The 25598-nt window shown below is 38.9% G+C and overlaps 1 protein-coding gene, 1 non-coding gene and 1 pseudogene across 7 annotated transcripts in view; 1 reads left to right on the forward strand and 2 right to left on the reverse strand.

Annotated features, from left to right (window-relative positions):
• Positions 1-3506: 3506 nt before the first annotated feature.
• LOC136377751 (U5 spliceosomal RNA) lies at positions 3507-3629 on the reverse strand (annotated as a pseudogene).
• A 1403-nt stretch (positions 3630-5032) lies between these two features.
• The window catches only part of BRMS1L (BRMS1 like transcriptional repressor), a 78539-nt gene continuing 57973 nt past the window's right edge, over positions 5033-25598 (forward strand). For all 6 annotated transcript variants that reach the window (XM_066343134.1, XM_066343137.1, XM_066343133.1 and 3 more), the window contains exons 1-4: positions 5033-5314; positions 9390-9480; positions 14821-14948; positions 17150-17229. In XM_066343134.1, coding sequence (XP_066199231.1) covers positions 5173-5314; positions 9390-9480; positions 14821-14948; positions 17150-17229 — 441 coding nt within the window. In that variant the 5' untranslated portion in view covers positions 5033-5172. The remainder of the gene's footprint in view (positions 5315-9389; positions 9481-14820; positions 14949-17149; positions 17230-25598) is intronic.
• On the reverse strand, positions 9059-9121 carry LOC136377868 (U7 small nuclear RNA). The gene has a single exon (XR_010746484.1). It is a non-coding gene; the product is annotated as a U7 small nuclear RNA (small nuclear RNA).

Here is a 25598-nt window from a genome sequence, read left to right on the forward strand (position 1 = left end):
TATTTATTTATTTTTTAAGTGAGAGGAGGGGAAATAGATAGAATCCTGCATGCACCCAAACTAGAATCCACCCAGCAACCCGCATCTGCGGGTGATGCTCAAATCAGCTGAGCTATTTTAAGTGCCTGAGGCTGATACTTAGACCAGCCAGGCCTCTGGCTGGAAGGAGGGAAGTTGGAGAGAGGGGGGAAATGAAGGAGAAGAGAAGCAGATGGCTGCTTCTCATGTGTGCCCTGACCGTGAATCGAACCTGTGACATCTGCATGCTGGGTCGACACTGTTCACTGAGAAAACTGGCCAGGGCCTACAACTCTTTTTAATAATGAAAATAATTGGAAGCAAGTTAAAATTCCATTAACATGTCAGTGGGTAAAAAATTTTTTTTCTTCTTTTTCAAGTGAGAAGAGGGAGACAGAGAGACTCCCACATACGCCCTGACCAGGATCCACCCGGCAACCTTCATTTGAGGCAGATGCTCTGCCCATCTGTGGCCATGCTCACAACCAAGCTATTTTTAGCACCTGAGGCAGAGGCTCCAGGAAGCTCTATCCTCAGTGCCCGGGGCCGATGTGCCTGAACCAATCAAGCCATGGCTGCGGGAAGGGAAGAGAGAGAAAAGGGGGAGAAGGAGATGGAGAAAAGCAGTTGGTCAGTCGCTTCTCCTGTGTGCCCTGACTGGGATTCGAACCCAGGGCATCCACAGGCTGGGCCAAGGGTAAAACTTTTAATATTCATTAAATGGAATATATGTACTCCATGGAATACCTTGGAGCAGGTTAGAATAACTGGATTAGAGCTACCATATCACAATGGATAAATCTCAAAACCATTGTTAAGGAGAAAGAAAGTTGTAGGATAATATGTGTGTACGAGATCATTTTTAATTATCATCCCTTTGTTAAGTGAACCTACATTTTATTTATGGACACAAACATACAAAAATAGTAAGTACAGCCTGACCAGGCAGTGGCACAGTAGATAGAGCATCAGACTGGGATGCGGAGGACCCAGGTTCAAGACTCTGAGGTCGCCAGCTTGAGCACGGGCTCATCTGGTTTGAGCAAAGCTTACCAGCTTGGACCCAAGGTCACTGGCTTGAGCAAAGGGTTACTCGGTCTGCTGAAGGCCCACGGTCAAGACACCTATGAGAAAGCAATCAATGAACAACTAAGGTGTTGCAATGAAAAAAATTAATAATTGATGCTTTTCATCTCTCTCCGTTCCTGTCTGTCCCTATCTATCCCTCTCTATGACTCTCTGTCTCTGAAAAAACAAAAAACAAAAAAACAAACAAAAATAGTAAGTACACATGCATGGCAATCAAAAACACCAAAGTCAGGATGATGGATACTTTGGAAAGAATTAGGATTGAAGAAAGTTGTGGAGCAAATGTGGTAAAATGCTAAGATTTGACAAAGCTTAAAGGTGGGTACTATGTTAGATATATAATATTCTGAATACCTTTCTGTGTGTTTAAATTATTATGTAATATTAAAATATTTAATAAAACATTAGAAAAAAGTTACCTTGAAGATATGGTAGGAAAATTAGAAGGAAAATGCCCAAATTATTTTATATCTACTTTGTACTGGAGCAAACTCAGTAGGAAATGGAGTGATATAGGATTATCTACAAAAATACTAAAAGTACCAAGAATTATGATAGGCAGACCATCAGAGTGAATGAACCAAGAGCTAAAATATTCAAAAAATAAGGTGGGGGTAACCTTGGAGGTATGTAGATGACAGTAGAGATACTAAGTGGTATACCTTGATGACAAGCTTAGGGTTTTTAGGAACGAGAGAGAGAGGATTGTCGGGAAGGCACAAAGAGGACAAGCAGCATACCAACTCCATGACAAGGCTCATTGGTGTAGGAGTACAAAGGAAGCAGGGTCCTATGGGAGAGCCATGTTTTCTTTAGAACAAGAAAATTGAGGAACTTTTTAGAGGAGAGAGTAAAGACATAGTGGATTTTGCTGATGACTGATCATGAGTTAGAGGGCTTTCAATAAATAAGTCTGAATGGATTAATGAAAAGTGAGAATTAAAATGTATCCAGTGATTGTGCAAACTGTAAAATTTAAAAGGCCACATGAATGTAAGGCATCATTGCTACTTCTTTAATTGCCTCAATTAAGAAAACTTCATTCTGTTCTCATGGCTTTATTTACATTAGTTTGTAGTTTCTAAGTTGGCCATATTCTTCCAGCCTTATTATTTCTTCCCCTTATGGTTCTGCTTACATTCCCTACACATATTTTCTAAAACCTGTTTGTGGGAAAGGGAGACAAACTCTCCTTTTAAGCAAAACACTGTTGTGCAAGTCTAATTGTATTATCTCTTATTATCTGCCTGCCTTAAACACAAATATAAAGGTGGTAGGAATTTTAGAGCTGGAAGAGAACTTAAGGATAACATAAGGCAACCATCTCTTTTACAACTGACAGAGATTATGTGGTTTGCCAAATTTAATTGTCTAGTTAGTTACTAGCAGAAGCAGGGTGAGAATCCATGCCTCATATTCAACTTTTTTTTTTTAACATCAGAAATTACAAATCACTTCCTAAAGGTGTACTGTGGTGGAGTGCAGACTCTAATGTCAAATTACTAAAGTTCAAGTGTAAATCTTCTACTTACTAGCTGTGTGACCTTGGCCAAGTAATCTAACTACTGTATGCCCCAGTTTCCTAATCTACAAAATGGAAGGCATAATCACATCCACTTCAAAGAGTAGTTATAAGGATTAAATGAATTAATGTACCTAAAGCACATAACAGTGCTTGGCATGACATGACATGACATGACATAACAGTGACCAGAAAGCTAAACTATTGTTACTGTTGAGCACAAACTGCCAGCTGTTTATATATCAGTGATTAACAGAGACTGGGATTTTACTCATAGCTGTTTTTCTTTGGTCTGGAGTTGAAGAAACTAAACCAAAACAATACAAACCAAAACCACAGGTGAAATAGCGTTTACAAATTTGGGTATTTCACAGAAAGATCTAAATTTCCAGTTTCTCTTGAACATGGGTAGGTCTGACATCTAGGCCAGAATTCTGATGAATAATGTCAGGCTGGAGATAAAGTAGCTGCCCACTTTAGTCCGCACCACTCAGTGTTTATGCATGTGCTCATACCCTTCCTGTTTCCATCTTTTAACTTTACCTCCCTTATCACTGCATGCTTTTGAAATTACATCTCCAAAACAATACACAACACAGTGTAACAAAAGCAAGTACAAAGTTGCAAAGTACAAAGTATAGAAGTAGCCTGAAACAATATGAGTTGTACTGAATGGTGGAGATGCTGCTAGTGATGTATATGTTGTCAAGAAAGTGACTTTGAAAAATAAAGGAGTTAGAAGAGGGTTGCAGGGAGCACTGGATGTGCAAAGATATTTAAATGGGAAACAGTTTGTGTGTTTAGCAACTGAGGGGTTCAATTTTGAAGAATATAGTAATAGGCTAACCCTAGATAATAAAACCCCTTAGTTTGGATTGTACCCTGTAGGAGATGGATAGTCCTTGAAATGTTTGTTGCTAAATTCTTTTTTCCCCCCTCTTCAAGTAAATCTTTAGTAAAAGGCAAAAAGATTTATACAATCTGAAGAGAAACTAGAGGATATCACTAAATGCTAAATCTAACCTTAATGCAATTATGCCTGGATGCACTTACCATCCTCCATAAAATGTCTTTGAACCTGTTTTTGAGAATGAAATGCTGTAAAATCCACAATATTCTATGAAATGTCTTTAAAGAGCAAATTGGCACTTTAAGAGCTCTGTCTTTATAATGGATAAAATAACACTTTTTAGATTTGTCTGAAAATGAAATTTCCTCACTTGTAAAAGGGGATGGTTATGGCACCTCCCTCGGGGCTATTAAATTGAGAATTAAATTATAACCCATGTAAGGAGCTTACCAGGACACGTGTACAGAGTAAAAGTGGTCAACCTTATTTTAGTTATTGTTATTTTAATCATTATTGAATCTTCCTGTGTATCATCCCTCTCAGAAAACATACCATTTTATTAAGTCAAATGAGTATTTGTCATTGAAAACTGAAGTAAAATAAGACTAGTGTCATTTTCGGACTGCATTTGGTATAAATGCAAAAAAATACTGGATGAAATGCCAAGATGAAACTTCCTTCTATATTATTGATTGCAGAAGCTTAGAGAACAATGTAAATAATTTAATGCAACAAAGAGAGACATAGAAAGTGGAAGTTATTTTCTATAGTTACTAATTCAACATAATATTTTATTAGTGGTAATAAAAGGGGTACTTTCTCCAGTACCCCTTTCCTCCAGGCTCAAAGAGGAGAAAAAACACTCGGTGTAGACCAGGGGTTGGGAACCGTTTTGGCTGAGAGAGCCATGAACGCCACATATTTTAAAATGTAATTCCGTGAGAGCCATTCAACAACCCATGTACATTACGCATTATCCAATAAAAATTTGGTGTTGTCTCGGAGGACAGCTGTGATTGGCTCCAGCCACCCGCAACCATGAACATGAGCAGTAGGAAATGAATGGATTGTAAGACATGAGGTTTTATATTTTTAACATTTTTTTTATTAAAGATTTGTCTGCGAGCCAGATGCAGCCATAAACGAGCCACAGGTTCGCGACCCCTGGTATAGACCTTCTCATATCTGACAGTAACACCTCCGATAGCTAGGGAGCTCACACACCCACTTGGCAGGAAAAGAATAAATAGACTAAATTCGCAAAATCTGTTTCTGCTGAGTTTATAAACAGATCAAGTCCATTGGCTTTTGTGCCTTGTGGGACTTGAAGTCCAGAGGGAAGAAGTAATCAGGGTTATTGAGATTTGGCAACTAGCAGCCCCTGCAGGTCTGGGATGTGTGGACTACAACTCCCGACAGACACTGCAAGGCCGCGCCGTAATTACGGGCGACCAACCGTACCTGAGCAGGGCAAGCCCTGCCCCAGGCTCGAGGACTGCCTCCACCAATGGCAGAGCTCCCAGTGCAGAGTCTGTGGGTTAGGTTGTGAGGCTCTGGCTGGAGTCTGGGAGGAGCCGAGAGGTTCAGAACGGGCTCGGTCGCTGGGTGGGTCGGGGAGTTCGGCTCTCCCTTAATTGAAGCGGCAGTGGCCGGGCTGGGCGCCGGGAGTGGGAAGCGACGGCGCGGCTGGAAAATGCCAGTCCATTCCCGTGGGGATAAGAAGGAGACGAACCATCATGATGAGATGGAAGTGGACTACGCCGAAAACGAGGGGAGCAGCTCGGAGGACGAGGACACGGAGAGCTCGTCGGTCTCCGAGGATGGGGATAGCTCAGGTGTGCCACCCTGCGGGGCAGGGACCGAGTCCTCGCGCCGGGCTAGCGACAGGCCGCTCTTCGCACGCTGGGCAGCTGCGTCCTGCTGGGAGAGCGGGGCGGGGAGACAGGCGAGGGGCGGAGACTGGCTCCTAGCCCTCGGCTGCACCCGGACGGTCGCGGGGCGCTGTCTGGCTCCAGGCGGGTCCCGGTTGGCGGGGCGGAGCAGGACGCGGGCCTGGGCTTGCCCTGCCCGGGACGCAGCTCCGTCCTACTCGCGGTCGGACCCGCCCTTGGGACCTCCGGGCAATGCCCGGGCTATGCACGGAGCTGGGAATGTCCCGCAGCCTGTCTGGGAGTCTCTGGGAATAGCTCCCCTCCCTAAACCACAGACCTCTTTCCTTAATTTTCACCTTTGCTACCTTCTCAACATGGGTGGATTGTCGAGGCCGAGCTTAGATATGTACCGGATCTTGGCTGGCTTAGAATTTATCAACCTCGGCGTCCCTGTCAACCTGTCAGTCAGCGCTTGACAACAGTCAGTGCTCCTGAAGGGAAGGAAGGGGCGGGAGGCTGACTTGGGAGCTGTCCTGTTTTCAGCATCTGAAGTTTTCAAGACCGAGAATAGCCCAACATCAGGGGTGATTTGGGACTCTTATGCTAATAAATTGGCTAATTTGAGGGAGCTTTGAAATTCTCCAAATCTCCCTGCAATCTTTTCTAACTTTGGTCTGTTTCGAGTGGTGTTTTTGTGTTGGGGAGGGGGCTGGGGTTTTGGGGGAAGTAGGTTAACACTGCACATCAATTTTGCAGACTTTTAGGAATGATTTTTTTTTTTTTTAAAAGATGGAATTTGTGATGACTTGGATTCTTTTCCTCTAGCCGTATGATGAAGATGATACTCTTTTTCTTGGCCTGATTTTGGCCATGAAAGGATCAATGACAAGATTATGATGACAGTATGTTATTATCCTGACACTCTTTTTAGGTCTTTCAAAGAGAATCTTTCAATCAATAAATTAGCCATCCAAAAATAAGTATGAGTGACTTCCTTGTGCAACACTAGGCAGTATTCAGTGTGAGGTGTAAATAAGTACTTGTGATCTGATCTTAATTAAAGAGCTGTCATAAATCACCACTTGATTAAATTGCCAAGTGAATGTTTATAAACAATGCAGTAGAAATTCAGAGGCAGAGGAAGTCATTTCAAAATAGTGTGATCAGCAAAGACTAGTTGAAGAAGATGGGGTCACCTTAACTATTTTGAAGAATTGGTAGAATTTGGATTGGGGTGTTAATGGTTAGATGTTTCTATGGGGAACGAGCTTAAGAAAAAGTGCAAAGGCCAGAGCTCAAGGCTTTATTCAAAAGAGAGAAAAACAGTTTGGTTGGGAGGAGGGTTTGAGCTAGCAAAGGAAAAGGAAGGTATAGATGCGAAAGATTCTTTTTTAAGAAGCACAAAACAGGGGCCCTGGCCGGTTGGCTCAGCGGTAGAGCATCGGCCTGGCGTGCGGGGGACCCAGGTTCGATTCCTGGCCAGGGCACATAGGAGAAGCGCCCATTTGCTTCTCCACACCCCCCTCCTTCCTCTCTGTCTCTCTCTTCCCCTCCCGCAGCCAAGGCTCCATTGGAGCAAAGATGGCCCGGGCGCTGGGGATGGCTCCTTGGCCTCTGCCCCAGGCGCTAGAGTGACTCTGGTCGTGGCAGAGCGACGCCCCCTGGTGGGCAGAGCATCGTCCCTGGTGGGCGTGCCGGGTGGATCCCTGTCGGGCGCATGCGGGAGTCTGTCTGACTGTCTCTCCCCATTTCCAGCTTCAGAAAAATACAAAAACAAACAAACAAACAAAAAAACAACAAAAACATAAAAAAAGAAGCACAAAACAGGATTAATGAATGCAAAGAAACTGGTGATAGGATGAACAGAAGAGTAAAAGACTTCAGATGAAGGTGGAAATTTGAGTATTTCAGAAGCGCTCCTTTTGAGATGATGGTGGTATATTTAAGTTAGAGTGCTCACTGACTGGTGAAAGTGTGTCATTGGAACCTCCCTGAAATGGGAAGCTTAATTTGGACTTCATCTGGCAAGCCATGAAAGTAGGTGAGATTGCAAAAGTGAGAAATATAGAGAAAGAATATCTAGACTGTATGTAAATACATTTCCTACATCTGTAAAACATTTTATCTTCAAGTGTTCACTGTTATTTTTGATGGGTGTTAGGTTCTCATTCAAATTCCCCTCTAATTTTTATGTTAATTGTTGTGATTTTTCACTGGTTTTTATTCCATCCTAGAAAATAATGAAAATTTTAATTTGTGATATGTAATAATAATTTGAACTATGATTCATACTTTTTAAATGCAAAGAAATTGTAAGTATAAATTTTGCAGTTAAAAAAAGAAAATTTTTGCAGTTTTACTATTTATAAAAGCATCTCTTTTATTGTTGGTCTTACATGTTAATTTTCACAGTTTTCTTTTTATCAAGCCTTGGTACTGAGCAGGTCCTAAGGCTACAAAAAAAACCCTTACTATCCAGAGATAGTGGCAAGTGAGTCATTCTGAGGGACCAAAAGTTAAAAAAAAAAAATTATACTTCCTTGCTATGTAAAAGTAATGAAACATAATTTAATTCTTTCTCATAGTTTAACCTTTATTTGGTGAATATCAAATGCAGTTTTAATTCAGGCTGATGATTGCCAGAGAGAGTGTGGTTGGGAACTGCATGAGAAGGTGAAGGGATTAAGAAGTACTGATTGGTATTGATAGTTACAGAATAGTCATGGAGATGGAGAGTACAACATAGGGATATATTGAATTATATTGTAATAACTGAGTATATTGCCAGGTGGGTACTGGAAATATTGGAAGAACACTTTGTTATAAAGTGCTATCTAACCATTATGCTGTACATCTAAAACTAACATAAAATTGATACTGAATTTTAAAAAAAGGTAGATTAGTTTTACACTTCACTTATTTTAATGTGTTGCATATGTGTGATGTAAAAATAGAAGATGTGGAATATAGGGCAGACCTGGTAACAATTGCTTTCTTAATAAGTTTGCTTGTTTTTCTCCTCATTTTCCTCTTTCTCACTGACTGAAATTTAGGGAAAGGGAACAATGGGAGTATAAGAATAGGAGATGAAAATAACTTGTTGTTAACAAAATTAGATTAGTTTTCTTTTTTATTTGACTGGCAAATCAAACATGTGGGCATTTCTTGAATAATTCCTTTTTTTTTGAGCAATATTAACCTTTAAAGGACATAATCATTTTGGTGCTTAAGTTCTGGTGGGTTGGTGAAAAGTGAAAGTGGTTAATTATTTTATAGTCCTAGCTTAATGTCAGTTTTTTTAAATGATGTAAAAATGAGTAAAAAAAAAAGGTCTAGAGACTGTTATCCTTTAACTCCCATCTGTAATTTTAAGTTAAAACCTATAGTGGAGCCTGACCAGGCGGTGGCGCAGTGGATAGAGCATCAGACTGGGATGCAGAGAATGCAGGTTCAAGGCCCTGTGAGGTTGCTGGCTTGAGCTTGGGCTCACCAGCTTGAGCACGGGGTCACTGGCTTGAGCTTGCAATCATAGACATGATCCCGTGGTCCCTGGCTTGAGCTAAAGGTCACTGGCTTGAGCAAGGGGTCACTCGCTCTGCTGTCGCGCTCCCCTCCCCTCCATCAAGGCACATAGGAGAAAGCAACCAATGAACAAGCAATCAACAGACAACTAACATGCCGCAATGAAGATTTTTTTTTTTTTTCCTTAAAGGCCTTCCGGCAAACACCGGAAGACCTATTAGACAAACTCAAAAAGAGCTGTAAGCACTCGCAATGAAGAAGTGATGCTTCTCATCTCTCTCTCTTCCTGTCTGTCTGTCCCTATCTGTCCCTCTCTCTGACTCTCTCTGTCTCTGTTAAAAAAAAACCATAGTGGAAATTATTTAGGATAAATATTGTTTATTTTCACTTAAGAACTAATATAGGTCTTGCATATATAATGCCATATTACAGTTTTTTTTATCATTTTAATTAACATTCAGATATATTTGGAACATAAAACTTATTTTATTTTTTATATTTGCCTTTTTATTAACAGAAATGGATGATGAAGACTGTGAAAGAAGAAGAATGGAATGTTTAGATGAAATGTCTAATCTTGAAAAACAGTTTACAGATCTCAAGGATCAGTAAGTAGTGATGTTAGAAGGTCATTGTCACTTAATCTCAACAGAGAAATTACATTCATTTTGAACTGTTTTTCTTCTTTGTGTATTATGGGACTGACTGATCTGAAAGAGGCTTCAATTATTATTTGCCTGCCTAAGACCTTATTAACTAAACAAAAGGTTTTGAGGCAGGTTTTTTGGGAGTATAGAGATTTCTATGTGGATGTTGTTAATTAAACTGTTTTTCCTTGGGTTATTGTACATTTGAGTCTAATCTGCATCATTCATTCCTTTGCTCAGTAATTGGGTAAAGGTAGCATTGTTAAAATTTGGGAATAAGAGAAAATGTTTCTCAAAGATGGCAGAGTGGTTTTTGTTTATAGCTTAACTTTAGATAGTACATACATTACATATTTTTATATGCTTTATTTAGTTTGTAAGGTTGTAAGGTTGGGAGGTGGTCTTATCTCCATTTTACGTTTGAGAAATTGATGCTCAGAGAGATTAAGTGATTTGTCCACAGTTCATTGGAGAGTGATAAATGAAGCCTGGTTTTCTGCCTCTTAGTGGTATTTTCCTTGCACTATGACATTATTTTGGAGGAAATGTAGTAGAGTCGAAGGAGCACAGGCTCCACATCCAGGCTTTCTCAACAGATTGAAACAGTGCAATAATAGCTTCTTTTTTGTTTTTTAAGGTTCTTTTTTTTCAGGGTTTGTTTTTTTTTTTTTAATTAAATGAGAGGTGAGGAGGTAGAGAGACAGGCTCCTGTATGCGCCCCTACTGGGATCCACCTGACCCTTATAGAGTGATGCTCTGACCATCTGGGGCAGCTGCTCTGTTGCTCAGCAACTGAGCTATTTTGGCACCTGAGGTGAGGCCATGGAGCCATCCTCAGTGCCTGGGGCCAACTTGCTCAAACCATTTGAGCCATGACGGTGGAAGGGGGGAGGGGGGAGAGAAGCAGATGATCACTTCTCCTGTGTACCCTGACTGGGAATTGAAGCTGGGACTTCCACAAGCCAGGCTGACGCTCGACTGCTGAGCCAACCTGCCAGGGTCAATAATAGCTTCTTTATTATTGAGTGAGCAATGTATAAAATTCTTAGCCACTTGCTTAGCATATTATGGGTGGTTATTAGATACTTCCCCTCTCCCCTGCCCTCCCCCATACATAAACTTTATAATGCTAGGACTCTTATAGAAAGTTGGTAACGTAAGAATAAGCTTCAGTGACTTGAAAGAACAAAATAGCCACAGATAGAGATTAAAAAAAAAAAAAATATTAAAGATGAACTTCCACGTTGGAACTTGTTGGCAAGGTCATGGGGCATAGCTACATATTAGGAATTGTAGATGAAAGAGAAACTTCTGAGAATATAGATACCTTCTTTGTGTGAAGGCTCTTCAGTGTGTGAATTCTTCATAATATTGCTGTTTATTCTTTTCCCCTGACTACTTCCCTAGAGAAGGCCAAAGAAGAGATGAAAACTCACTTAATAAGTAGAATTGCCAGACTAAAATTAGACATATTTATTTAGCATATGAATCCTGCTGTTTATGCCATTTCTGGTCTTAATGGTCATTGGTAGTAGAGATGAATATATACCATATTCCCCCATGTATAAGACGCACCCTTTCCCAGAAACTTTGAGATCTAAAAACTGGGTGTGTCTCATACAGTGGTTGTAGATTTTTTTACTTGCATTTCCCACTTTTTCGCGCGGATGCAGAGGTGTATGAATTTTATGTTGAATAAAACTTGAGTTTAATAACTTTATGTAATATATATTTTTTTTCAAATTTCAGGCCCCTACATTAAGGTGCATCTTGTACATGGGAGCATCTTGTACATGGGGAAATAGATGATGTTTCATGCTAGTGCCACACATTAATATAAGCAATTCAAAATCATCCAAAGTTTAAAATTTTGGCTTTAAAAAACATGGTATAATTTTCTTATTCTAAAGATTTACATTATTAATTTTAAGTTAAAATGAGTTTAAATCCCCAAAGAATGCATTATTTGGGAAAAACAGGAAGAGTTCATCCAGGATCATTCTGGAAAAGAGGAAGCAAATTTCTGTTTTAGCACAAGTAATCCATGATTTAGTAATTCTCATACAATTAATTAAGATATACCTATTAAGATTTTAAAGTTTATTTAGTGGTTATTCAAGAAATGAAAATTACTGTAAAGCTCTAGTATAATATATTACATAGGAAAACTTTGCAATGAGTCATTCATTCAACCTAATTTTGTTCATCTTGGGACTGGCCATTGCCTTGATTTTTGCTTTCTCATGACTCACTATGACCACCAGCCAGTTACCTCCTATCAGCTTCACTCGTTTCTGAAAGTAGTAAAAGTAGACCCATTACCACTATTTAATAGGATTCTTTCTCAAGGGATTGGTATCCAGAAATACATTATAGGAAAAAAATTAATCTTTGCATCTGGTTTATACTTATTTTTTTGTCCTGCCTCAATTGCCTGTTTGTTAATTTTTTTTTATTTTAATGTCGATTTTACTGATTTTAGAGAGGAAAGAAGAGAGAGACAGAGGCGACAGGAACATTGATCTATTCCTGTATGTGCCCTGACCGGGGATCGAACTGACAACCGCTGTGCATCAGCATGATGCTCTAGCCAACCAAGCTATCCAGTCAGGGCTGTTATTTTTAATCTTCTGCATCTCTGTAAGCTGTCCCAAATCCTCTTTGGAAGAGTTGGGAAATAAACTAATATAATAATAATAGTGATAGTAATAATAGTAATATAATTCTCCTGCTTCTCCTGTTCTAGCATCACAGGGCACAATAGTACTCATTTCAAAAGGCAGAAAATTCACCATTTGCAGTTTGTATAGTGGTGGAAGATGAGTTCTCTAAAAAGATAGAGGAGCTTATACCACCCAAGTTTTCATTCTTTCAATATATAATGTCCAGCAAACATTAATTAAGCATCTACTCTGTGACTAGTATTGTTGCTGCTGAGGGACTCATGATCCTTGATTTTGATGAGTTTGTACAGTGTGTAAGTAAAGTCATGGTGCACTTTTGACCGGTCACAGGAAAGCAACAAAAGACGATAGAAATGTGAAATCTGCACCAAATAAAAGGAAAACCCTCCCTCCCATCATCTGTAGGATGATGACGTAACACCGTGTATACAGCAGAGCAGCCCACGGCCATGCCAGTCGAGATGTGGACGGTACAGAAGAAAGTTCAGTGTGTTCTGTGGCTCGCTAAATTCGAATCTTCACCACAGCGCAACGTGAATATCGGCATGTTTATAACGAAGCGCCACCACATAGGAATAACATTACTCGGTGGGATAAGCAGTTGAAGGAAACCGGCAGTTTGGTGGAGAAACCCCGTTCTGGTAGGCCATCAGTCAGTGACGAGTCTGTAGAGGCTATATGGGAGAGTTAACCAAGGAGCCCTAAAAAATCTGTGCGTGAGCCCACATCGAACTGCACTGAATAGGTATGAACCTGGGAGAGTTTTCCTTTTATTTGGTGCAGATTTCACATTTCTATCATCTTTTGTTGCTTTCCTGTGACCAGTCAAAAGTGCACTATGACTTTATGGACACACTGTATTTGAATTCCAGGTTATAGAAAAGATACTGGTTTTGAGGAATCTATTTTAAAAGGGTAGTTAGTTGATTATTGTTAATTCTCTTATCCTCTTCATTCAATATACTGTTCACCTATTTAGGATACCTCATCGATGTTTTGTATGAGTTTGGTATTTTCAGGTGCAGTCATCCTTTGTAGCACGTATTTATCATTTTGCCTGAAGTTGTTCAGTGAGTCCTCACTTAACGTCATCAACAGATTCTTTGACTTTAAGCAAAATGACATATAACAAAGCCAGTTTTTTTTTTTTACCAAGGGCCAATTGATAATAAACAAGAGATAAGTTTCTACAGTATCTCATCAACGTTATAACGAAGTGATATTGGATGAAGTGACATTGAATGAAACTATTGTTTGAGGACCTGCTCTATTTATAATTTCAAAAAGTCTGATTGTCATGTTGTACTCTTTCGACTACACATCTGTTTATCATTGTATTGTGTTTAGAAAAATTTAACCCAGACATGATAATGTATCATTTTGGCAGTTAACTCAGATTGTTTTTTCCCTTTTTTAAGGAATATTTATTGCATTAACACCCAAACTTGCTTTATTTCTTCAGAATCATTATATGCATCTCTATACTAATTATAATGATCAATTATAGACAATGTTGATCGTCAGTTGTATTGCTTTATATTTTTAAGAGGAAAAAGCAAAATTTTATATGAAAGTCAGGTACCATGTTTTCAAAAGCCAACTGCTAATTATACTAACATCTCCAAGCTTAATCAGTGGCTTCTTCTAGAAATTACTACATGCCATCCTTGTGACCTAATATGACATAAAAGTAATACATGGCAAAAAATGAATTTACCAAATTATTTTAAATGTTAATCTGCTTTGAAAATTTTAGGATATCTTTAAAATGCCACAAAACTAGGATTAAAAGTGCCTTTCGTAAAGAAGGACAGTGTAAACATTTTCCTGTTAAAAAGAATTCTATCCTGCAAAATTGCCAAAAATAAACATTGAGTTGTCTCACATACTCTGTCTTTGATAAGCTCATAGGTCTAATAGTGGGCAAATTAGCATGTTTGTATTTGGACTCGGATACAGACACAGACACAGGGTTCTGCTGCCTCGTTTTCACCCCCCGTCCATGGCACAGCTCAGGTTCTTGTGGCGGCTTCGTTGCAGCCCAGGTGAACTGGGCGTGCCCGGTCACAAGTTCTGTAGTTCTGTTTTCTATAGCACTGTTGGTTTTACCTTTATCACTTTACTTCCTCTTTGTTCTTTTTTAAAATCAAGTAGGCTAACTATTGTACTACTGACCCCTTTTCAGTAAAGGTGGAGTGAAGCTAGGGAATTATTTCCTTTGGCAACTAGTCAAGTCTCTGACTTGTTCAAAATGATTTCTTTGTTTCTTTTAAACTCAGTGCTTAAATGACCTTTTCTCTTGGAGTCACTTTATTGTTATGCAGTTAAACAAACACAAAAATCTAGAGTGCCAGAAAGTAGTTATTTCAGTTGTACTTTTTGTTATGAATTAACCAGTCAAGAGTGATATATCTAAAAAAAGATAGAAAAATATTCATTTTGTGATTCAGTACATAGTCAAATAATATAATTGAGTTTTTAACTTGCGATCGTGGCAACAGTGCATTGGGTAGGTTATTAGAATATGATTATTAGGAAGACATAATGTATAGAAATGGTAAATTGTTAGCCTTTGTTGGGCTTTTTAAATTAATATCTTAATTTTTGCTTTGTTAAGACTTTATAAAGAACGATTAAGTCAGGTGGATGCAAAACTACAAGAAGTCATAGCTGGAAAAGCACCAGAATATTTGGAACCACTGGCAACTTTACAAGAAAATATGCAAATTCGTACAAAGGTAGCAGGTAGGAAAGTGAAACATCTTTTTCATATAGTAGTGTATGAACTCTTCAATAGATTTAAAAGGTTTTGTCAAGTGAGCATTGTTGTTAATGGAATTACAAATATATTTACACTGACCAGTGTTGCACTGTCAGTCACCCCACAGTTATTTATTAAATACCTCTTGCTCTCCTCTGCTGCTGTGGGGACCAAAAAAAAAAAAAAAAAAAAGGCCCTCAAGTTGCTCACAGTGTTGTTGAGAAGATACTTTTACAACTAAAACAGTTAGAAACCATGATAGTTTCATTAAGAAATATTGAGATATTGTTACTATCACAGTTTAATTTCCTATAAATTAAAGTTTAATTTAACTACTCTTAGTTTTCACCTGTAAGAGTGATAAGGATTTTTTTTAAATTTATACAAATATTAAAAAGTATTTGTTCAAGACATAAAGAACAGGGAATTAGCCTTCAACTAGATAATTTAATGAAAATTTTTAATTTTGATACAATCGTGTACTCATTTGTGGCTAGGCTATGAATACATGAAAATGAACAATATAAGGGTGGGCAAAAGTAGGTTTACCGCTGTTTGTATGGAAAAAGACATGCGGTTGCAATCATTACGATAGCTTTAACTCAAAAGAAGATCACAAATGGCACAGTGCACTTAGGTACAATCTTGTAAGTGCTCAAATTGCCAGTCTTCATTATTTACACATTCTTTTTTTTTTTTTTTTAAGATTTTATTTATTCATTTTTGGAGAGAGTTGGAGAGAGACAGAAAGAGGGGGAAGAAGTGGGAAGCATCTACTTATAGTAGTTGCTTTCTGTATGTGCCTTGACTGGGCAAGCCCAAGGATTCGAACCAGCGACCTCAGCATTCCAGGTCGATGCTTTATTCACTCTGCCACCAGAGATCAGGCCTACACATTCTTGTAGTCTTCGAAAATCAGTAAACAAACCTGATTTCAGTGACCTGCTTGGGTTAGCCCCACTGCCTCCTGAGGTGGTTGAATTCAAACCTACGTTTGCCCACCCCTGTATTCATATGATTAAATTTTGCTCTTTGTAACTGGGGTCCAACCTCAGAATTATGTCCTAGTGCTCATAGAAAGGGATGAATCCATATAAAGACCACTTTGGTTTTTCATAGTCAAACTAAAAACTGAATTCTTTAAAATTGTTTTCTTTTTTCAGATAGTAATTGATCCTCATATATTTGTTATCCCAGAGGCAATGTTGATAATAGTTTCTTTTTGTTACTAAGCCCAGCTTAATTCAAATTTTATTCTTGAGTACTTAATTTTAAATACAAAGATGTGCAATATTCAACTTGCTTGTTGTCTTTGCATATTTGTTTAGCACATATACCCTTAAAAGTAAACATGTCTGTCATTGTCTTTGACATTCTGAAAGAACTAAGTGAGACTTTCTGGGTATTTAGGAAATAATACTTAGGTCTTTATTCAGTTTTCTACTCTGTGACCTTTAGTTTTTGATCGTAGAAAGAGTAGTGTGTATGAATGTGTTGCTAATGGCATGTTTCCAGATACCTGTCCCTTGCCTTTATGATACAAGAACATTTCTAGGTCCATTAAATTCTATGACATAGAGTTTAATACATACATCTAGAGCTCTTTGCCATTTTTATGATGGCACATGGGCGTGGCCTTGGTACCTCTAAGTTAAACTCTCTTGAGCATCCATTCTATAGGTAAGCCCGGTCAGGAGCACTCAAACATCACAGACTTCATTATATCAATTTATGCTTATAATCTTCTTAGAAGCTTTGGACTTTAAAAGTAAATAATAGTTTTTAAATTGTGGTTTTGACGGCTATGGTATCCAGTTGTTTGAGTTACATATTGACTCTGTTTCCATTATGAGTCCTCAGAGATTGTTTTTCATAGGAAAAGAGTTTTATTTTCATTTTGATTATTCTCTTTCAAACACTTAAGAGTAGTATTCTTTAGAAGACTGGGGTAAGAACTAAAGTTTGTAATGTAGTTTTTTTCTATCTCTTAAACTCTTAGTTTTCTAGTCTTCTTTGATATATACTTTAAGCCTTTTTATTTTTAGAGTTTAAAGATAAAGTTAGAATCACCAGTCAATTTCTTTTTGCTTCATCTTATAAAATACAGTTTGGACAATTCCTGTAGGAAAGTTATAATGAAACTGCTTGTTGCTAACATAATCAGAATAATTGTGTTTGGTTACAGGAATCTATAGAGAACTCTGCTTAGAATCTGTAAAGAACAAATATGAATGTGAAATTCAAGCTTCTCGTCAGCATTGTGAGGTACTGTTATTTTGCTTAACTTTTAAGCTAATTTTCTTTCTTTAAGCCTTTTCTGAGAGCGGAAGTTTAAAAAGTAAATAGAATAAGTAAGTAAAACAAAATTAATAGTATTTTAGCTCATTTGTGTGAATTAAAAAAAAAAATACAGTTGTACTGGAAGCTGTATTGGAACTAGGATACAAAGAAAGTACCATAGGAAAGAACTAAGTGAGATGATTTTTAGAGGTTTTGTAGCTGTTACCTTAAGAAGACTTGTAATGATTATGTCATTTTGCATCATTGAAAGTATTAGTATAATTAGTATAATATTCAGGTTAAGACTCAAGTATGCATATCCAATAATACAGTTGGAATGTTTGACTGTATTATCATTTCTGACTCTCTAAACCTATTTTCACAATTTTGGCATAATTTTCTATTTGTGCCAAAATATAGACATGTTTTTCTTTATATTGTTTATTTTGAATAGCAATTAAAAACTGTACTAATTTTGCAAGAGCAGGAAGCATCAATTCCTGGTGGTTGCTTCTCATATGTGCCTTGACTGTAAAAGACTGGGGTTTTGAACTGGCGGTCTCAGCATTCCAGGCCAATGCTTTATCCACTGCACCACCAACAGTACCTCTGTCTCTCTCTCTTTTATTATTGATTTTAGAGAGACAGAGGAAGGGGGAGAAAAAGGGAGAGAGAGAAACATCAATTTCCGCTTATTTACACAATCACATGTTGATTCTTGTATGTTCCCTGACTGGGGATGGAACCTGCAACCTTGGCATATTGGGAAACACTCCAACCAACTAAGCTACCCAGCCAGGGAGACAAGATCTTTAGTATACTAATGAAAATAAGAGGGCACACTCAATAATGATTCTTATCTTTCATTAACATACCATATCTTTGTAAATTATTAAAATAGAATAGAGAGGTATGAAAATGGTGGAGCTTCTTGTCACTTTTTCTGATGACAACTGAAATGAAAGATCTTTTTCTTTTTACTTTTTTTATTGATTGATTTTAGAGAAAGAGAGAGAGAGATAGAAGCATTCATTTGTTCTACTTAGTTGTGCATTCATTGGTCACTTCCCATATGTGCCCTGACATGTACCCTGACTGGGGGTAGAGCCCACAACTTTGATGTATTGAGATGATTCTCTAACCAACCGAGCTATGGCTAGATCCATGAAACATCTTTTCTTTTTTTTTTTTTTTTTTGAGAGAGAGAGACACAGATAGGAAGGGAGAGAAATGAGAAGCATCAACTTGTATTGTGGCACCTTAGTTGTTCACTGATTGCTTTCTCTTATGTGCCTTGACCTGGGCGGGGGCGGGGGGGGGGGCGGGGAGTAAGGCTCCAACCGAACCAGTGACCCTTTGCTGAAGTCAGTGAATTTGGGCTCAAGCCAGTGACCTTGGGCTTCAAGTTGGTGAACATGGGAATCGTCCTGTCTGTGATCCCATGCTCAAGCTGGTGAGCCTGCGCTCAAGCTAGCAATGTCAGGGTTTTGAACCTGGGTTCTCAGCGTCTCAGATTGATGCGCCACTGCTTGGTCAGGCCATGAAACATCTTTTTGATGTTTACTGGCTGCTCGGATTTTCCTTCCTAAAAAATGCCTGTTCATTTCTTTTGCTTTTATGTCAGGCTATTAGTCTTCCCATTACTGACCGGAAAGGTTCTTCATATAGTCTAGAAACCAGCACCCTGCTGGTTATATGTTTTGCAAATATTTTTATCCTGTCATTGGAGTGTCTTTTCACTCTTTTTGATGACTTGATGAACAAAAGTTTTACATTTTAATGTAGCTGAAGTTATCATCTTTCCTTTATGATATTTACTTTTTATATCTTCTCTACTTTGAGATAAAAAGATGTATATTCCTTTAAAAGTTGAAAATTTGCTTAACAATTAGATTAATAAGCTACCTTTAATTACTTTTTGTGTGTGGTATAATGTAGGGATCTAATTTTAATTTTTTGCACATGGATAGGTAATTTCAACACTCATATATCCCTTTGTTTCCTCACTGATCAGCAAGTGTAACTTTTTTAAGATTAAATATCCATATGTGTGATGGCTGTTTTCTAGCTTTTTATAGTATTTGTTTCATTGATCTGTTTGGTTGTTTCTGCACCAGTAATACAATATTCTTTTTATAGCTTTCAGTCTAGTAACTCTTGATAACTCAATAACCTGCGAAGTTTACCTAATTCTTTTTCTTCTCACACTTATTATTGTTAAAATTTTTTTATTTAGAAACATATTTCTGAACCTATGTACCCTGATTGATTAATGTCACCCCATTAAAATTATAATTTTTTTTTTTTTTTTTGTATTTTTCCGAAGCTGGAAACAGGGAGGCAGTCAGACAGACTCCCGCATGCGCCTGACCGGGATCCACCCAGCAAGCCCACAAGGGGGTGATGCTCTGCCCATCTGGGGCATTGCTCTGTTGCAACCAGAGCCATTCTAGCGCCTGAGGCAGAGGCCATGGAGCCATCCTCAGCGCCCGGGCCAACTTTGCTCCAGTGGAGTCTTGGCTGCGGGAGGGGAAGAGAGAGACAGAGAGGAAGGAGAGGGAGAGGGGTGGAGAAGCAGATGGGCGCTTCTCCTGTGTGCCCTGGCCGGGAATCAAACCCGGGACTCCTGCACGCCAGGCGATGCTCTACCACTGAGCCAACCGGCCAGGGCCCCATTAAAATTATTTTAAAAATTACTTTTTATTTTCTGTTACTGTATAGAAAAGTAATTTGGATATTGATATTATATCTAACCTTATTTACTTCTCTTATTTTTTTAAAAAAAATTTTCCTATTGATTTTAGAAAGAGAGAGAGGAAGGAGGAGAGAGAGAGAAAAGTATTGACTCATTGTTCCACCTAGTTTTTCCATTTAGTTGTGTACCCATTGGTTGCTCTTGTATGTACCCTGACTGGGGGTCAAACCCACAACCTTGGCATGCCAGAATAGTGCACGGTCCACCAAGCCACCCGGTCAGGGGGCCTACCTCTCTTCTTAATTCTTTTTTTTTTTTTTTTTTGTATTTTTCTGAAGCTGGAAACGGGGAGGTAGTCAGACAGACTCCCGCATGCGCCCAACTGGGATCCACCCGGCACGCCCACCAGGGGGCGATGCTCTGCCCATCCGGGGCCTCGCGACCAGAGCCACTCTAGCGCCTGGGGCAGAGGCCAAGGAGCCATCCCCAGTGCCCGGGCCATCCCTTGGTCCAATGGAGCCTTGGCTGCGGGAGGGGAAGAGAGAGACAGAGAGGAAGGAGAGGGGGAGGGGTGGAGAAGCAGATTGGCGCCTCTCCTGTGTGCCCTGGCCAGGAATCGAACCCGGGACTTCCGCACACCAGGCCGACGCTCTACCACTGAGCCAACCGGCCAGGGCAGGGTAACAGTTTTTCAATAAGTATATTTACTTTTGGATTTTGGTAAATACTCTTTATCAATTTAAGGAAATTTAATTTCTTGTTTTCTAAGAGTTTTTACCATTAATAATTGTTAGATTTTATAAAATGCCTTGTCTGCATCTACCGAATTAGTCATTTTTTTCACATTAATATATTAACTTGGTGGTTGACATTATTAATGGATTTTCTAATGTTAACCATCTTTTAATTCCTAGAATTATTATTTTTCATGTGCATTACCAGATTTATTTGCTAATGTTTTATTTAGAAGCTTTATTTCTATGTTTATTAGTGAGAGATAATTTTTATCTTTTTTATTTTATTTATTAGTTTTTAGAGGGGGGGGCCTGGGGAGGTGAAGGAAGAAGCAGGAAGCATCAACTCATCATTGCTTCCTATATGTGCCTTGACCAGGCACACCCAGGGTTTTGACCCGGTGACCTCAGTGTTCCAGGTTGACGCTTTATTTACTGTGCCACCACAGGTCAGGCCAAAATTTAATTTTTAATTCTCATATTGCCTTTAATTTGATTTCAAGATTTATAAAATTAATTAGGAATTTTCCATATTTTTCTCTTCCAAAGAAATATATATTGCCTTGACCAGTTGGCTCTCAATGGTAGAGCTTTGGCCCCACGTGTGGAAGTCCTGGGTTCAATTCCTGGTCAGGGCACACAGGAGAAGTGACCATCTGCTTCTCCAGCCCTCCCCCACCCCCTTCTCTCTTTCTCTCTCTCTTCCCCTTCTGCAGACATGGCTCAATTGGTTCAAGCACATTGGCTCTGGGCGCTAAGGATGACTTCATGGAGCCTTTGCTTTAGGCACTAAAAGTAGCTTGGTTGCGAGCATGGCTCCAGATGGGCAGGGCTTTGGCCCAAGATGGGGGTTTGCCGGGTGGAGACTGGTCAGGGCACATGCAGGAATCCGTCTGTCTAATCCCCTCTTATCACTTGGAAAAGAAAAAAATTTTTTACAAAGAGGTGTACACTTAAGATTGAGTCATTTATTTCATGAGTGCTTAATATGCATTGTCTTTATGATATATATATATATATATAATTTTATTTTTTTTTGGCAAGAGAGAGAGAGGAGAGATGAGAAGCAGCAATTCTTAGTTTTATCACTTTAGTTGTTCATTGATTGCTTCTCATATGTGCCTTTATCAGGGGCTGAGCCAACCCCTTGCTCAAGCCAACAACCTTGGACTTCCAGCCAGTGACCTCTGGGCTCCAGCCACTGACCATGGGATTATGTCGAAGATCCCATGCTCAAGCTGGCAAGCCTGCACTCAAGCCAGCGACCTTGGGGTTTTGAACCTGGAACGTCAGCATCTCAGGTTGCCACTCTATCCACTGTGGCACCACTGGTCAGGCTTTGTGATACATTTTTTAACAGTCTCATACTTGTAGAAAAGTTGTAAGAAAGTGCAGAAGAACTTCTTTGGTGAACATGGAAATGAGCTCACAACATGATGCCCTATCACCTCTGAATACTGTAATGTATACTTTAGACAAATGAGAGGCATTCTCTTATGTAACCACACTATAATGATCAAAATTAGAACATGCACATTGATGTATTACTATTATCTGTCAGGCTCCATTTAAGTGTTAGTTGTCCTAGTAGCACCATTCATAGCAAAGAGATCCAGTTTAGAGTCACATGTCTTTGTCATTACATTTAGTTAGTATGTCTGTTTAGTCTCCTTCATTGTGGAACAATACCTCAGTCTTTCTTTGACTTTCATGATCTTCCATTTTTGAAAATTATAGGCTATTTTTTATATATATATTTGAAAGAGACAGAGAGACAAGAAGGAAAAGAGAGGGAGGAAAGAGATGAGAAGCATCAACGTGTAGTTGCTTCACTTTAGTTGTCCACTGATTGCTTCTCATACGCACCTTGACTGGGGGGCTCAAGCCAAGCCATTGACCCCTTCTTATTCAAGCTAGCGACCTTGGGATTATGTTGATGATCCCACACTCCAGCCAGCAACCTTGGGATTTCTATTTCTATTTATTTTATTTTTATTTTTTTATTTTAGTGAGAGGAAGGGAGGTAGTCAGACACTCCCGCATGCTCCCCGACCAGGATCCACCAGGAAAGCCCACTAGGGGGTGATGCTCTGCCAATCTGGGCCTGTTGCTTCATTGCTCAGCAACAGAGCCATTTTTTTTAGTGCCTGAGGTAGAGGACACGGAGCCATGCTCAGCACCTGAGGCCAACTCGCTCGAACCAACTGAGCCATGGCTTCAGAAGGGGAAGAGAGAGATAGAGAAGGGGAAGGGGTGGAGAAGCAGATGGTCACTTCTCCAGTGTGCCCTGACTGTAAGATTCCTGGGATATCCGCATGCTGAGCTGATGCTCTACCACAGGGCCAACGTTGGGGTTTCAAACCAGGGACTTTAGCGTCCCAGCTCAACACTCTATCCACTGCGCCACCACTGACCATTCAGGCTAGTCTAGTTATTTTGTAGAATGCAACTCAATTTTGAATTGGTCTGCTATTCATGACTAGAGTGAGATTTTGCACCTTTGGTAGGAATATCACAGCAATGATGCCATGTTTTCTCATTGAATTCTTTCATGCAGCACATAGTTTTGATATAACATTGTTGGTGAGATATATATTGACCACTTGAATTAAGTGGTGCCTTCCAGGTTTCTCATTTTTCCATTTTTCTCATTGTGATTAATAAGTATATAAAGGAGCCCTGACCAGGTAGCTCAATTGGTTAAAACATCACCTCAATACGCTAAGGTTTCAGGTTTGATCTCTGGTCATGGCATATACAAGAATCAACCAATGAGTGCATAAAATAACTGGAACAACAAATTGATATCTCTCTCTCCCTCTCTCCTCCTTCCTCTCTGTCTCTAAAATCAATTAAGAATTTAAACAAGCACCTTGAAAAAAAAAGTATATAGGAGAGAAGTCCTTTGAAACTATACAGATTTCTCATTCCTCATAATGCTTTAGATTTATTTACTTATGTAAATATAAACTCATAGTTTCCTTACTCATTTTTTTGTTTGCTTCATCTTTCAATTACTGAGGGATGAATATCAGAATTTCTCTCTGTGAGGTAGATTTGTTAATACTTCTTTGTATTTTTATTACTAGTTTTTTCTTTTTAATTTCATAAGAAAATCCATACATTATTCTTTTCAAAACAGTAGGCATTCACCATGTGAGATTTGGAGGCCAAAGGTACTTATGATGAGATTTTCCACAATGCACGTCTACTGTTTTGGGTTCCTTTGGTCAAAAAAGATGGTACAGACTGACCTGTGGTGGCGCAGTGGATAAAGTGTTGACCTGGAATGCTGAGGTCGCTGGATCAAATCCCCAAGCTTGCCCAGTCAAGGTACATACAAGAAGCAACTGTATGCTGATGCTTCCCGCTCTTCCCCCCACCTTTCTCTCTCTTTGTCCTCTCTCTAAAATCAATAAATAAAATAAAAAAAATAAATATATATATATATATATATATATATATATATATATACACACACACACACACAGGAGAGAGATAGTATGCTATCAAGACTAAATGACTGCTCAGGACGATTCTATGCTCCCAGCTGAAACTTACCTCCCAAGGAATTTCTTTTATCTATTTTTTTTAGTTGTTGTAAGAACACTTAACATGAGATCTACCCTCTTCACACATTTTAAGTGTGAAATTCAGTATTAACTATAGGCACACTGTTGTACCACCAATCTCTACAACTTAATCACTACGTATAACTGAAATTTTATACCTGATGAATAGCAACTCCCCATTTCCTCTTCCCCATAGCCCCTGGCAACCACCATTCTTTTCACTGCTTATGCGTTTGATTTGTTTATATACCTCATGTAACTATAATGCAATATTTGTCCTTTTGCAACTAGTTTCTTTCACTTAGTATAGTACCTTCAATGTTTGTCCATATTGTAGCATATGACAGTTTATCTCTCTCTTTTTTTAATTTATTGATTTTAGGGAGAGAGGAAGGGAAAGAGAGAGATAGAAACATCAATCTGTTCCTGTATGTACCCTGACCAGGGATCAGACCCACAACCTTAGTGTATTGGGATGATGCTCTAACTAACTGAGCTATTTAGCCAGAGCAATTTCCTTCTTTTTTTAAAAGACTGAATAATATTTCATTGTATGTATATGTCACATTTTTTTTTAATCTATTTATCCTTTTTTTCTTTTCTTTTTTTTTTAGCCAGAGAGAAAGAGAAAGAGGAAGGGAGAGAGATGAGAAGCATCAACTTGTAGTTGTAAAACTTTAAGTTGTTGATAGATTGATTCTCGTACATGCTTTGAGCTTGGGGCCCTAGCTAAGCCAGTGACCCCTTGCTCAGGCCAACAACCCTGGGAGTTTCAAGCCCTTGACTATGGGATCATGTTGATGATTCCACACTCAAGCTGACGACCCCGTTCTCAAGTGGTGACCTCAGGTTTTGAACCTAGTACCTTCAGTGTCCCAGGTTGATGCTCTGTCCACTGTGCCATCAACGATCAGGCTATCCATTCATCCTTCAATGTACATTTAAGTTGTTTACCACATCTCGGCAATTATAAATGGTGGTATAATAAACACGAGAGTGCAAATATCTCTTTGAGATCCTGATATCAGTTCTTTTGGATAAATACTCAGAAGGATTACAATGTCATGTGGTAGTTCTAATTTAAAATTTTTGAGGAACCTCCATATTGTTTTTCACAGTGAGCACACCATATCACATTCCCATCAACTGCACACAGGGATTCTAATCTCTGTATTCTCACCAACACTGGAATTTAAAATTTTTTATTTTTTGGTTAATTTGAGAGAGAGGAGAAACATTGATTTTTTGTTCCACTTATCTGTGCATTCATTGGTTGATTCTTTTTTTTTTTTTTTTTGTATTTTTCTGAAGCTGGAAATGGGGAGAGACAGTCAGACAGACTCCCGCATGCGC

Source organism: Saccopteryx leptura, chromosome 6, assembly GCF_036850995.1.
Source record: "Saccopteryx leptura isolate mSacLep1 chromosome 6, mSacLep1_pri_phased_curated, whole genome shotgun sequence".
NCBI classification, from domain to species: domain Eukaryota; kingdom Metazoa; phylum Chordata; class Mammalia; order Chiroptera; family Emballonuridae; genus Saccopteryx; species Saccopteryx leptura.